Source organism: Manis pentadactyla, chromosome 1, assembly GCF_030020395.1.
Source record: "Manis pentadactyla isolate mManPen7 chromosome 1, mManPen7.hap1, whole genome shotgun sequence".
Classification (NCBI taxonomy): domain Eukaryota; kingdom Metazoa; phylum Chordata; class Mammalia; order Pholidota; family Manidae; genus Manis; species Manis pentadactyla.
Genome location: NC_080019.1, coordinates 217,726,498 through 217,742,721, shown reverse-complemented (window position 1 = coordinate 217,742,721; position 16,224 = coordinate 217,726,498). Strand labels below are relative to the sequence as shown.

Below are 16,224 nucleotides of genomic sequence, written 5' to 3'. Positions count from 1 at the left end.
CTGAAATTGGGGGAAAAAAATAAGTGTGCAACTGTGATATATATAATGTCCTATATATAAACTTGGGTTAGGAATGTAAGCTCTAAGCCTCATTTCATTATCTGTAAAATGGGGCTATGTCTTTGTGTCCATCATACCTTGTAAGGATTAAATGAGACAATGCATGAAATGGGCTTAATCGTGCCTGATATAGGTTAAAGGTCCACTAAATGTTGGCCCTTATCAGCATTATTATTGGGTTGGGCACAAATCACTGATGAAGCCTTTGATGAGCTCTTTTCCACTCTTCTTCCTGTTACCTAATGTAGCTCCTTCTGGGTCTGGGTCTGTGTTACAGTTAACAGCACCTAAATCATTCAATGAACAGTTGTCCAATAAATGCTCAGCATGAGAAGTGTCCAATGTACACCTGTTCTATTAGCACAAGCTTTGCCTTGGGGCATGATGCCAAGTATTAACTATTTCAGTAATAAAAACTTTTCCCCAAAAAAGATGCATCAGACGATTCTTTTAATTAACCGATATAACGACTAAGAACACCCCAAGGGCTGTAGTACACCTGTCTGTACTTAAAAAAACACTCATCTGCCACACCAGGTGTTCTAACAGGAAACCCTTAACTTAAAGATCGTTAATAGGAGATTAACTGAATCTAGTGTTTTGGTCAGTTTGCAATTAGTGTAATTTCTAGGACTGGTAAAATTAGGGACAAGGATTTGTTAACCCATAAATGAAGGATTTCAAAATAAAAAACATTACCTATAACTTAAATAAGGAAATTGTTCAGCTATGCATAAACTTGACAATGACAAAAATCTTTTTTAAAGATAAAGCTTTCCTATTCAGAGATTCTGAAATGTGTAAGTATCTACTGATGTATCCTGGGGGTGGGGTAAGACACTACGAATAAACTATTTTCAATATTTTTAGACAGGTAATTTGGTATCAGTACATTTAAGAGACATTTTACTGTTATATTATAAACAGCCAAGACTGACATAAATCACAGTATTTTAGAACTAGAGGAGACAGAAATTATCTAGTTCTGTGATTTCAGGGAATTTCAAATATTAATTACAACCCAGTTTAAAATCCCAACTTAGCATACACATCTGTACATATGTAGTATCTTACGATGTGCTTCTTTTAAGCTTTTATTCACATTATTGCAGTAGCAGAAAGTGTGTACTGTGAAACTTTTAGGGAATCCTAGGCATTGAGAGTCCCTCTGCCAAAACAGAAATCTTTGAAACATGAGTACATCAAATTTTATCCCCAAAAGTCAGATCAGGATAACCAGTCCACAATCCTCACAACAACCCTTCAATTAAGATGAAAAGAAAAACAAAAAACCATCACCACCCCCCAAAAAAGCAGAATTTCATGTTGTCAATATTCACCAAGATGAGAAATGTGAGTTCTTCATATAGGATTCTGATGAGCTCTTTATGTAGGATTTTTAATTCTCAATCAAAAGTAAAGGCTGAGTAGACAGTAAGAAAGGCACTGTCAGGCAAACCATACTGAGCCAAAGTTAAAAAAGATCTGAAAAGGCAGACAGAAAACCAAGAAGTAAAGAACATTCTACCTCCCTATCATCCTCCTATTCAGAGCCCCAACATACAATTCTCATTTTTTTTTTTAATCATTAATCTACACTTACACTTACTTTGTTTACTAGGCTCTCCCCTATACCAGGTCCCCCCTATATACTCCTTTACAGTCACTGTCCATCAGCGTAGCAACCTGTTGTAGAATCACTACTTGTCTTCTCTGTGTTGTACAGCCCTCCCCTTTCTCCCACCCCGCTATGGATGCTAATCTTAATACCCCCCTACTTCTCCCCCCCTTATCCCTCCCTACCCACCCATCCTCCCCAGTCCCTTTCCCTTTGGTACCTGTTACAATTCTCATTTTTATAAATAAACTTCAGTGATGCTCACCAAAAAGTACCTGTCAAGATGAGCTTATAGTTTACTGTCACACATTTTGTCCCAGAGTACCCAACAACAAATTGGATGACCTGTGACATCTCAATTTTCTTAACTGGAAAAGAAACCAGAAAGCTAGCAGTGCATACAGTGAAAGCAGTATCTGCATACTAGAACACAGAAACTGAACACCTAATGATAGATGCTCCATCTGACTCTGCCTAGGAGACTGCCTTCCATTGCACCAGGGGGTGGGAGAGCCAATCATTCAAAAACTCGCTGCTCTCACCACTGATTTTAACAGTAGCATGCAATATCCTTTCAAAGAATTGTGTAATTTTCTGAATAAGCCAAGCAATGGACAGCACTTCAAAGAAATCTGATTTTCAAGCAGTCAGCATATTATTACATATTCCCAGGCCATTTTTATGGGTGTATTTAACACAAAGACAGAATGAGAAACACTCAACTTTACAAAGGGAAACCTCACAACAAGCAGAATAAATCACCTCATCTATTACAGGCTTATGTCAACTTTTTACATCATAGGTGACTGATTAGACTAATAATTTCAAAATAATTCTGAGCAAGGTGCTATTCAACTGACATTCTATTATCACCCTCTTCTAATTTAAATGGCCCTGGAATTGAGTGATGTGTTCTCCCCAGTGAGAGCAGATGGGAGGAAAAAATCCGAAGAATGCACTTAAAACACTTTGATACCATACTAGTTTGTCCATTTAGTTAAGTCACCTTTATTATTTCTTCTACTTTACTAAATGGATATGAAATCAAGTAAGTTACTTTACTTTTCTGAGCCTCAGCTTCAACTGTGAGAGATGGGAAAACAGTTCTCTGTCAGGATATTGCTTTGAGTATTACACTGGGAAAACAGACATAAAACTGGCACACAAAGCAAAATGCAAAGTACAGTGTGAATATATAGTATGTAAGGATATCACCTTAACACTTACAGTGTAAATGTTCAAGTGCATGGAGCAATACTTTGCACACAAGTGCTCAAATATTTGTTCATTCAACTGTAATTTAAGTTAGGGCCCAAAGCTTTAATTCTGGAAAACAAAGATTATTTCATGTACTAGTTAAATATACATATATATTTATATGTATGTGTGTGTGTATTCACTAGTAATACTTAGAATCCAGTTGTGCTTTTAAAACAATTAGTCATGCAACCCAATACACAACCTACTGGGGTAATAACACTGCCAACAGGTATGTACTGTTCACAGTATGTATCCTGTGCCAAGACAGCTACATACATTCACTCCTCATTTAATCCTTCCCATACCCCCATGGAAAAGCTGTTAGCCACAACTGAAAAACTAAAGCACAAGTTCAATTAATTTGCCCAAAGTCACAAGCAAAACAAACGACAGAGCTGATGTTACTCCCAACTTAGATCTCACAAAGCCCTGGCTCTCAACTACTGCTACTACCGCTCTCCAGTACAGCAGCCACAAGCCCCACGAGGCTATAGTTTACTCCAAATGTGCCTGGTGTCAAGTGAGTTGTGTTTTAACTGTAAAATGTCCACCAGATTTTGAAGACCTAGTATGAAAAAAGAATGTAAAATGCCTCACTGCAATTTTATGTTGATTCCATGTTGAAATGACAGTATTTTGGATATAATGGATTAAATATATTTTTAAAATTAATTTCACCTATTTACTTTCTTGCTATGGCTACTAGAAAGTTTACAATTACATGGACTTGAAATGCATAGAACATATTGGACAGCACTGGTTTAGAACATCACACAGGATATCTTGTAATACAAAGAAAACAAAAGAATTTTAAATCCACAAACACAACATGTTTTAGAACATACAAATACTTTCCGATCTTAATAGCTATTTTAATATTAAGGTGGTATAACCAATATAAACAAAACTTTAAAGTCCCTCAAAATGCATATAGTTCTGCTTAATTTTCAGTACTTATAAATTAGATCATTTAAATTCCCCATTACAAAAACTGGTCTTCCAAGCTACAAAAGTAATACCAACTCATCCACAGTATAGAAAGAGAAGCATACAGAAAGAATCCATCATCCCACAAATCAGAATTTATGTTCTGACAGTCATTACCTCCAGGTATGTATGTTAAATAAAAAATGGCATAAAATATTAAAGTGGGATAATAGGTTTATCATTTTGTAAACCTGCTTTTTTCTAATATATTATGAACATTTTATTACTTATTCTAAAATTTTTAACTTTTTATCTTGAAATAAACTTTTTATGTTGTTTTGTTTTTATGTGAAATAACTTATCTTGAAATAATTACAAACTTTATTTTATTCGAAAAAAATTTTTTGAAATAATTATAGATTCACAAAAAGTTGCAAGAATAGTATGATATAGTATATAACCTTCACCCAGTTTCCCCTAAATGGCTGCATCTACTTGATTACAGTACAATGCCAAGCATAGGAAACTGACATTGGTGCAATGTGTGTGTAAATACTTGTATGCCATCTTGTCACATGCATATAGATTCATTCAAGTAAGCAAAACCATCATCAAAATACAGATCATTCCATCCCCACAAAGACCTCCCTCTCTTGCCACCCCTTTATATAGGGGGTGGTGTGTATATATACACCTATCTCCCTCCCTATCCCCAGGCAACCAATATGTTCTCTCTGTAATTTTGTCATTGCAGGAATGTTCATGGCAACCTACAGTATGTGACCCTCAGTGGTTGGCCTCTTTCATTCAGCATTATGTCCTTGAGCTCCATGTGAGTTGTACCATAGTCTGTACCTTTTTAACTGCTGAGTATTATTCCATGGTATGGATGTATAACCGCCGCCAAATGCAGGACATTTGGGTTGTTTCCAGTTTTGGACTATCAAAAATAAAGCTGCCATGAGCATTTGTGAACAGGTGTTGTGTGAATTTAAGTTTTCATTTCTCTGGGATAAATTCCCAGGAGTGCAACTGTTAGGTCATATGGTTAAGTATATGTTTAATTTCGTTAAGAAACTGGCAAACTATTTTCCAGAGTGGCTGTACCACTTTACGTTCCCACCACGAATGTGTGAGAGATCTCAAAACAGTTTTAAAAGCTTCAAAATATTTATCAGTATTCCATAGTTTTTAACAATTCCCTGATTTCTATGTAGATAATTTTCATATTTTGCTAAAATGATGCAATTAATATACTTAGCACAAATTTTTACATGCAGATCACAGAAATTCCTCTAAGTTAAATTTTGGGGTACAAATATTTTAAAGGCTTTTGATACTGTTATATTGGCCTTCAGAAAATTTAAGTCCACCACCAAGGATCCGTGAGAATGTCTGTTTCCTGGCCTCATCAGAAACACTTTCATCTTTAAAATCTGCCTTGCCAAAAAAGCATTGTTTTTTATTTATTTAAGAAAGGGGATGGTTGTACAGCTCTCATATTTCCTGACTTAATTTGTAGTTATTTTATGAATTACCTGTTCATGTTCTTTGCCAACATTTTACTGGAATGTTGGTTCACTGATTATAAGACCCAATTCCCATTCTCTTTAATATATGTTGCAGAGAAATGTTTTTTAAATACGTCTGAAATCCAATCCAAATGTTAGTAATGCAAAATAGTTGATTTTAGAATTGAAAAAGATGAGTTTAACAGATATGGTCTCCCAATTTATAAGTACTTCTGTACTTCACACAATGCGTATATTAATTAAGGAATCACCTCTAATGCCAATTCTACATTAAAAGCATGGTTCCTAGAATGATCTGTACTTCTCTTAAGTTCATTCTGAAATGCCAAGACATAATTTTTCCATAACAAACATCAAAACTATCAGCCTCATTAGGAAGGCTGGCTGACTTCTCTTTCAATAATTTAAGGTCATCTACATAAGTACTTCTCAAAGTGTGCTCCCCCAAACCAGCAGTATCAACATTACCTTGGAAACTTCTAAGAAATGCAAATTCTCAGAACACTACCCCAGACCTACTTACTAAAAATTCTGGGGGTGGGACGCAGTAACGTATTTCAACAAGCCTTCTAGGTGAATCTGATGCATGCTGAAGTTTGAAAAACATCACTTAAAAAAATTTTAGCGTAAGAACATTAAATCTAGGTAGAACTTGAACAAAGTTAATTATTCTACAGGTATTAATAACTTAGTTACATATTTCTGTTCTTCCCTAAATTAAAACAATCCAAAAAAAGCACTGGAAACTGGACTTTAGTACTATTTTCTACAAACAGGAATCTTAACATCATGAAGTATTCACAAACAAGTTGCCTTAAAGGAAGAATCTGAAATGAGCCACTTAAACCAATAGGTCAGAATTCGTATCTTTCAAATCAGACTCAATTTGGTTCATATCACACGCTGCCTGATTTACCCATTCCCACATGGAACTACCACCCATATCATTTTGAAAATTTAATTAGTTATATTAAAACACAGCCCCTGAAAAAGTATAGTTACTCAAATATTTGTGGTCCAGTGAATGAATAATAATTGCTCAATAAATTAGAATAATTCCTGGTGGCCTTTATGTTCTTCTGTTTTGTCCCCAAATTTTCTGTAATAAATATTATCTACATTAGTAAAATTAAGGAAAAATAATCAATGACCACATATATTATGGTAAAGGCAATTAACCTACAGAACACCAGTATTTTTACAATTAAGCTACGTACACTGATAATGTTTCCCTTATTGATATGATAAAAATTTACAAGGTGCAGGAGTAAGATAGACAGTTTCCCAGATAAACAGAGTTCCAGCCTTCAAGGAGTTTACTATAGTTAGAAATTAGAACTGAACATATCATGAGTATGAGACCAGTAACAAAGCCAGTATTCTCAACTATGGTAGCTATTTCCTATCCACCCAAGTAAGGTTTCCATCTCCCTTCAAGTAACAAGACCCCGCACATCTCAGGCTTGGCCAACCACAGAATGACAACCTCCAGGCAACAAGGAAAGTCCAGGAACTGGGTGAGTGACCAAACAACTTTTAGTTTTGTAAAAGAATGAAAAAAACAGTACATAAACTCTATAACCTATGTATGTAATTTGACCTGTTCTTAGAAAGCAGTCACCAGGTATTCTCCCTTTTTAAGTCCCAGTACACTGTTGAAATGGCATCTTACATCACCCTTAAAATCTTGTCCCCTGCCCTCCCCAAGGGCTATCAGAGTTTCTTCTTAAATTGTATTGCTAATGCTCCTTACCTACAAAGAAACCATGTTTTGAACAAGTTTTAAGTATGCTCTCCACTGGTTTTTCTAACCAAAGGATAATTTAAATAATTTTCTAAATTGGGGAGGGAGTGTCTAATCCCATCTGAAAATAACAATTCCACCTGTTTACCTTATGACTGAAACTATTCATGATCTCTGAATAACAGTAGTTTATTTGCATTGCTTTTACTGAGAATTCACCGTTGACACCACAGTCTATGTCAATCACTGCATGGAAAGGGAAGTGTAGCTAAGTAAATGAATGAAATGAATGAGTGACGATGTCAACTTAACACAAATAATTAATCCAAATTAATCAACAAAAGAGTAATGCACACTATGTACAAGGTACAACTATCAAGTTATGGGTATGTTAACATGACAATTTACACAATGGACAGCATTACATTTCCAACAACACTCAAAATGTTCTGGAGCCATTTTAAACTGCCTTTAGATGCCAGCTTAGAAGCACCTGCATCTAGTTTCTTATCACACCTCAAACTGGTTTGACACAACATGACTGACCTTCTGTTTTATTGCTAGACTTTTCAATACAACTTCTGGATTCTTAAAGCACCAAATGGGCAACCAAAAAGGATTAAAAATCATCACAGTTATTGTTACTTAAGTAAGTATGCTAACATTCCGAACCTCAAAACCACTCCAGCAAGTACTCACAATGCACTGCCTACAGCCTCCAAGGCTGCAGCTATATGTTTAATTTCTAGGACATGTTTAGAAAGCAAAACCAGAAAGTAACAGGAATACTACTTTTGAGGACATACTTCATAAAGACAATTTTCCCTAATCCAATAACATTACACACTCAAGACACAAGTTCTAATACAAAAGAGTATTTATTAGAACTCTTAATTAGAACCATTTTAAAGGGGACTCAAACTGAAATTCCCACTCTTCATTTATTCTATATACATTTACTGAACCCCTACCATTTAAGAGACTGCAATAGAGACAGAAAAATAAAGTTACAAAAAGAAGGTCCTACCCTCAAAAATGGTGCAAAAACAGAGGCAATCATATAAAGACACAGTTCAAGTATTATGACGAGATATACATGACTGGAGGGTGAGGGACAAAAAGGAGTGTTTCTAGGACAAGGGGTCAGCCAGGACACAGAACGAAGGAAAAGCATTCTGGAAGAAAATCTGGAGGAAAAGAATGTGTGAAGGTATGGAAATGAGACATCATGGCCTTGGAAAAAACACCAAGCCATTTGGTATGAAACACACTCAGGCTGTGCACAGAGGGATGATGGGGTGGTGGCAGGCTGCTTCCAGAAATTCTAAAGAAAACAGTAAAGGATCAAAGCAGAAGTCCCTTGTGATGCTCAGAATTTGGACTTTATCCTAAAGGCAATGTGAACTGGGAGCCACTTGTCCAAGTGGAGAGGCCCAAGAACCAATTGGATTTGTCATGTGTATGTGTGTATGGGGGTGGTGATGGGTGGTCAATAAACAGTACCTGGAAATTACCAGCCTGTGGGGAGAAGTGAAAAGGTGTGGATGATATCTGCAGAGAGTGAACAGTTAAAGAGAAGGCAAGCAGGGGACAAAGGACTAACTGACTTCTATCAGCCTATACAACAAACCTTATATCCAATAATCACAAAGGAAACCCCAAATCCAGTGAGGCCTTCACCAATGCTCCTCCACAGGCTGTCTCTAACACCTTCGAAAAAGCACTGACGCTCTGCACCACGTACTCATTCATCCCATGCCTACCATGAAGTTCACATAACTGGGTACTTTACACCACTGGCACCTTTTTATGGTCCTATCTTTTCAATAAGTTTGTTAGGTTCCTTGAAAGCAACAATTTTCTGTTTATTGAACCAATGCCTTGAAATTTAAATGTCTGATGACCACAACCACTGATGACAGGCAAAACTTACCTCATTTACGTACCCCACAAAGTTTTACACACCAGGTTTTATTTCTATTACCTAATGATGTGTGGACTTCTGCTACTGCTGGAAGGAGGTAACTGTGTTCAAGTATGTAGGTAATGAACAGAAATTAAAGAGATCTTATGTCTGGAATGTGTAAGGGTCTAGATGCAAAGAGTTGAGTTTACCCTAAGACAGCTTTAGGGTAGAACAGCACTGGTAAAATAAACACGGATGAACACCACAAACATAACAGAGAGTGAAAGAAGCCAGATCCGTAAGTGTACCTACTGTATGACTCCACTTACATACAGAAACAAGTGAAACTTATCTCCAATGTTGGAAGTCAGGATAACAGTTGGGGTAGGTGGGGGTGACTGTTAAAGAGTGCATGTGAGACTTCAAGTAATGTTGTTTCTGAATATGGGCACTGGTTATACAACTCACTTCAAAGAAGTCCATCAAGCCTCACAATGATTGCACTTCTCTGAATGTATGCTACAGTTCACAAAGTTTACTTAAAGATAACAGGCAAAAGAGGTGGAGGGGAGCACCAGTGATGGAGCAGATCATGGAAGATGCTGCAAAGAGAAGAGGCCCCAGTGATGGAGCCTAAGAGAAAATCAGAGCCAGAAAGACTGCCGCAGCTTTCAGTTCAAGCTGTAAAGGAGACATGTAGAGACCCACTAATGCCCATTGTGCTGGTAACCACTGTGGTAAACTACTGCCACTCGAGGAAGTTTTATTAATCTCAGATTTTCTTCAGCCAATTAGAGGCACACAATAAATGTTATACCACACCGATAAATAATACATAACTGAATCCATTCAAAACCTCTCACCCTACCAACTTATAGGATACACTGGCAAGTTTGCAGGCCTGAGTTTAGTTTACAACATGCAACTAGCAAAAACTGAGTAGCCTGTGCAGAAAGCCTCCAGCCCTGAACTGTCCCCACCCAAGTGAGTTAATTGGCACAGGTAAACCTACAGAAATAATTACTTCCCTGCTCCAAAAGATAGCAGCATTAGTGTTTCCAAAAAAGGCAAATGTGCATCTCAATACTGTCTACACTGCTCCATCCAGTTATCACACCAGTTCCCCGTCCTGCTCTCATTCCATACTATCACTTAAACTTTCTCACTTATTACTGGCTGAAATTATCTTATTTTTCTGTTTATTTTCTCTTCTTCTCCATAGTATTTAAGCTCCACTTAAACATGGACTTTGTCTATCTTTACACCGCTGTACACTTATCAGCCCAGATGGCCATGCGCTTAATAAAAACTTGTCAAAGAACCACAACTACCCAGGTAAATTTAAGGTCACCAAGTATACATAAGATCAAGTCAGTACCAATAAATCAGTAAGTCCAAAGTCACAGTAAATACAAAATAAATAATCACTATTTCTGGGTAAGCGTGATCTTTGAAACTGTACCAGCTCTGAAGCTGAAGGGTTGGTTGGTAAGGTTTGATGATTTGGAGGACAAGAAATTTTCTGATGTATTTTATGAATATTTTTTATGAAAGACAAACACTACAAAAAATCAATGTGACGTAAGGAGCAAAATCACTGGGCTGGATGACCCAAAACCCTAAGAGGCCTGGCTCTTGCTCCACGTTAGGTATGCCCTCTAGTTTCCGGGAGTTTTCCCTATCTGGAAAGTATCACAGGATGATAACCTTTTGAAGCTTCCAGCGAAGATGAAAACTTCCACATTATCACTGATTATGTGTCTTTCACTAAAATTTCTAAAGTGCTTCATGACTACTCCTGAGGTTTTTGAGTTGTTATGTATGTAAACTTAAAGGGAGAAAAAGTCCAAAGCTACAACTGCAAAGAATAAGGGAATTTCTCAACAAGGAAAATGTTTTACACACAAAAAAACAACTGAAGGCCAACTTCCAATTCAACATCCCAAGTACCAAGTTTTTTTAAGCTACATAATCTTATTACACAGTGAAAAGTGAATTCTTCACTTTAACTTGTCAGTAAAAGCTCTAAAAACACAACACTTCTCAGAGATAGAGTAGTCCAACGAACTGGAGGAATTGAAGAAAACATATTTTGACTTAACACCATGACAAAATCTGGAGTTGAAGACTAGAAAAGTTCTAAATCTTTGATAATCATCCAAAGCAAAAATCTTCCAATTTTTTAAGTGTAATTTAAACAGTAGCTGAAGGTCAAAATGGAATATTAATTATTAAGGAACCACTAATCAAAGAGTTGCAGCAAAGTCTTGGTAATTTTTATCTGACAATAAAGATATTATTGCATTCAGAGAAATAAGAAGACCAAAAGTAAAATATATTTCTTGCCAAGTCTATGAAGTTACTCTGCCCAACACTCAAGAATTTACGGTTAGGTAAATTTGTGAATTTGTGGGATTTTTTGTCTCTCTCTTAAAAGCTAGTATCCTCTTTCATGGGACTGGCAAAGTGGGCTGGGAAATAGTATGTTAGCTATCACCTAGGAAAGGGATAGTGTTTCTTCCCCACCCACCGCCACCTTACATACCCGCTCCTTTATTTTCTACCTTGAAAGGCTTACAGTCCATCAGCATGGTGTGGAGGCAACCTTCCCAGCTGCAGGTGACTCCTCCATGCTCTAATGTTAAGGATGTAGAAGTATATCATATAACAGGTATGAGGAAACCATGTGATACAGTAGAAATGTTCTAAAACTAGTTTGTGGTGATGGCTGCACAACTCTTTAAGATTATGGTATGCAAATTATACTTCAATAAGCCAGAGACCCAATATATAATTGATAATACATCCAAAATAAAGATTTCTACTGCCCCCTGACCCTCCAAGTAGCCTGTTAAGTAAGTGTCCCCTCCTTCTTCCCTTCACATATTCCTTAACAGCTTCTGACCTTCCTTTCATTCAGCTTTTATGTTGCTCAGAAAATGAAGACCTTCTGCATCACTTTCATGATTCCGCCTGCAGAATTAAATATATGTGGTACATACACAACAGTAACAGTTGAAAAGTTGGCAGGTGATTTTGTAGAAATCAATTTTCTCTGGACAAGGAAAACAGGGGATGGGGGGGAGTCTTCATTGATTGTCTAGCCAGATCGCTCCTACCCCCTATAGCATTTTATTTCACCTCTCTTTTTGGTCATTCCAGCACATGTTCTATCAATCTTTTAACACCCTCCTCTCCTCCCTGCTCTTGAGCAGTACCTTTCACATCCTAGTAATTTAACAAAAGTCCTCTGGAGGAATGGCAATACTTTCTCAATGAAACTGAGGAATATCACTTCTGTCCTCAAAGGATAAACACAGTTCTATGTCCCACTGGACTAACACTAACCAAAGCTGACTCCCTTGGTTGACTGGTAAATGGCAACAGTGACACAGATGGAAACTCCAAAACGACTACTGGCTAGCCAAGCAGCTAGGCTGCTGTAATACCAAACATGAGCTCTGGGCAATAAAACCCAATTTAAGCCCTTTCATTATTTAAAAATAATTCAAAAGTCACAAATTTTTACTCATTATCCAGCATCTAAAACCTAACAAATTTTCTACTGCCATCAATATCAAGTCTGATTAAAACCATGCAAGGCAGAAAATGTCCAACCTTTGAGGTACCAAGAAAAAGGCCCAGGGAGAAAGCCCTGCATTAATTAGTATCAACTAGTACCACAGAGAAATCTAACCCAACCGTTACCACACTGGATGGGATACCTTCCCACAGGAAGGCCATTTCTAGCATGAGAAAGCCAAAATGTTACTTGCCTTCCAATTAATAATGACTTCTAAGACAAATCTAAAACAGCAAAGAACTGACAAGAACCAAGACAAAACAATCCTGGCTATTTAAGTGTATCAAGAGGTGACAGGAGCTTAAGTGCTCAGATCTCTGACATCTGTGCGGAAATCCTACTCAACAACAGACATCAAAAAACTACATGAAGACCCTTAAAGACAGTAGTGGGGCATCCTGTTCCTGAACAGACTCTAAAATATTTTCATTAGTAACAATTTATTTGTTTAAAAAACTGAATTTCACTGTTATCATCTGTGACTCTGAAAAAACTTAAACCATCTATATTGTTTTTAAAGTCAAAACTTTCCAGGTGCTTGCAAAAAGCTGAATGAGTCAGATTTTTAAAAAATACATATAGGAAATTAAATGCATTTCCCTATAAGATAATTATTCCCAGCAATGCATCAGATGTAAACTTTTGAATTTGGTTTAAGTTTCTCTTCACCAGTAAAGTTCTCTCAAGTTTAGGAGTTTCCTAGTCATTTATTTGAACATCATCTACGGTAACACTCAAAGCAAAACCACAATAAAGAGGTTTGGCCTCTGAGGGATTCTACATGTAAAAAAACATTACTCATAAATAAAATACAACCACTATTGCTTTAAATAACAAATACATTTCTAAACTCTCATGCCATTTGATGGAATTCCCTGTTTTAGATAGCAAAATAAAATCTATTACGCTCTTAATGGTGTTATTTTAACTATTCAATGATAAAAAATGACACTAATTTACTTTAAAAACTATGGGGAAATATTTTTAGCTCTTTAATACTTTTATTCAAAGGCAGATTATTTAAAGTCAGTGGAATTCACAGAACTGTTCCACCAGTAATTGTACCAATTCATCCCAGTTATATTCTTTAGGTTGCACAATATCCTATTTAATCCCAGGTATAAATAAGGCAATGAAACCCTAACAGGACACATTCATTTAGTCAAAGAACAATATCCAGTTAGAACTACAGAGCACTACAACACAGTCATACTGGAATGTCACCAATTCAAAAACAGGTAGACGAAAAACAAGACTTTTGGCAATCAACTTTAAGTCTTCAAGGATCCAGGAGGAACTCATCCATACTGTGGCTCACTTTTTTTTCACACACACACACACACACACACCCCAATGACTGCCCATTGAATGACATCAAGAATAGTTTCATTTCAAACTCTAGCATCACTGAAATTCCAGGTACAAGTTAAAATGACAGAGAGACTACAAAATCAACTCTTGACATTTTACCCGAGTATATCTTAATGTTAAATCTGGAGCAGTTCAACTCACTTTGATACCAGATGCAGTTTGCTACCTTTGCCAAAATGAAGAGGAATTCTTTCAACATTCTTTTCATTACAATAAAGCTTTCAACACAAAGTCAATAGTCATACTATTCATTTCACCATTTTGCAAAATCGTCCTTTATCACTACTCTGCATAAGATAAGGAAAAAACAAAAACAAAAACTACTCTGCATAAGATAAGGAAAAAACAAAAACAAAAACAAAACTGACAGCCCAGGCTTATTAAAAAAATGCACTTTATTGAACCCCAAACGTTTATTTTCGAGTGCAAGAAAACAGACATTTGCATCTCAAGACAGGAAAGGCACAACCACCAGGATTACCGAACAAACACCATTAAATTTCTCAAGGAAAAGAAAAATAATTCAAGACAGGCAAATTAAAAACAGCCCGCACATGGCAAAAATAATAGGTCTAATGTCCTACAATCCACAGCAAAAGTACTGCTTCCTCTTTTTGAGCCAATACCAAAAAACCAATGGATAGAGTGTCAAATAAATCTAGTGTGTTTGAAATAAGACGAAAACCTGGAAAAATTTCCTCCCATAAATCATTCAGTGAACATGAGGCTTTGCACCCAACATGAAATTCACACGACCAAAACCGCAAATCACCCACCCACCCTCCCCAAATGCAGAAAAAGCTGTAATCAACAAGTTGCAAAGAAGGCAGAAAAGTACAGCTTCCTACCCTCTCCCCCACCTTTACAAAAAAAAAAAGTCCTTTAACAAAAGCTAACACAGATCTTAGGTACCTGGTGGAGGTGCCTTTCCTCACATCGCAGATGCTGCATTTGAAGGCTTCGGCGCTGTTTCTGAAGGTGCAGACGCTACAATCCCAAAAGCCTTCGTCTGCGGCAGGTTTTGCTTGTCTTTTTGGCCTTCGGAGGAGTGGGGGAAAGGGGAGGGAAGAGACAGGGAGCAGGAAAAACGGGGAGAGACAGCAAAACACAGGCGCTGGTGAGCCGTCGTAATTTCGCAGGAATCCAGCGCTAGAAACTTCGCTCAGGCGACCACCCACCCACCCACCCTCTTCGAGGACTAGAAGAGGGGCCAGGGAGGGGAAGGGGCGCCCCCACCGGCACCCTGCAACCTCCGCGCCTGGGCCGTGCTGCCTCTCACAGCAGGCGGCGGCGGCGGCGCCCGGGAAGGGCCGCGGCAGGCGCAGGAAGCGGGCGGACTTGTGGACTTGAGCGTTGGGGCTGGCGGGGGGGGCCGGGAGGGGAGCCGCGGGCCGGATCCGGAGGGGGCGCGCAGGGGCAGCCCGAGGCCGGCGGCGGGGAGTGGGCCGGCTCCTTCCCTCTCCCCTCCCATGCTCGCGCCCTCCCTCCCACCCTCCCCACCTGGTTAAATCTCCCTTTGTCTGGGAGAAGTGGCGGCGGCGGCGGCGGCGGCAGGCGGCGGAGGGAGGCTGAGGAGGAGCCGCCATGGCTGCGGCGCGCACGGCCGCCGGCCCCGAGCCGGAGCGACACCGCCTCCCGCCGCCGCCGCCGCCGCCACCGCCCGCCGCCGCCGCCTCCCCCCGCCCCCGGATCTCCATCTTAGCAGCGCCTCCCCCCGCCCCGGGTGGCTCCGGGGCCTAGTCGTCGCCGGCCCCCGCCCGCCGCCCGCCCCCAGCCCTCCCTCCCCTTCCGCCCCCTCAGCTCGGAGCAGGTACCTGGTCGGGCTCTTCTTGTCGCCCATGGTCATGGATGGGCTGTACCCCCGCCCCCCCCAAAGCCGAAACCGGCGCCGCTCGGAGGAGAAACGCCGTCCGGGGAGTCGTCGCGGACTGGCCCCCCTCCCTCCCCCGCGCCCGCCCGCCCGCCCTCAACCGCTGGGGCTCGAGCTCCGGCCGCTGCCGCCGCTGCCGCCGCCGCCGCCAGTCTCCGGACGAGACTAGTCCCCGCCAGCACCGCCTCCGCCGAGTGACTGACGAGGGGCGGGGCCGGGCGCCGCGCGTCATATGCCGTGCAGCCAATAGGAGGGCGGCGGCCGGCGCCGCGAGGGCGGGGGCGGGGCGCGGTAGAGGGCGGGGCGGGGCGGACGTGGGCCGGGCCGTCGGTGTGCGTGCCCGAGAATGTGTG

The 16,224-nt window shown here is 39.6% G+C and overlaps 1 protein-coding gene across 2 annotated transcripts in view; it reads right to left on the bottom strand.

Moving 5' to 3' along the window:
* Positions 1-15,973, bottom strand: part of RYBP (RING1 and YY1 binding protein) — a 67,171-nt gene extending 51,198 nt beyond the window's left edge. The window contains exons 1-2 of one of the 2 annotated variants that reach the window (XM_036878058.2): positions 15,816-15,973; positions 14,914-15,039 (exon numbers count right to left, since the gene is read on the bottom strand). In XM_036878058.2, the coding sequence (XP_036733953.1) occupies positions 14,914-15,039; positions 15,816-15,847 (158 nt within the window). In that variant the 5' untranslated portion in view covers positions 15,848-15,973. Of the gene's footprint in view, positions 1-14,913; positions 15,040-15,501; positions 15,639-15,815 lie in introns of those variants that run through there. The other variant, XM_036878057.2, reaches the window with a different exon arrangement.
* Between the last annotated feature and the right edge of the window lie 251 nt (positions 15,974-16,224).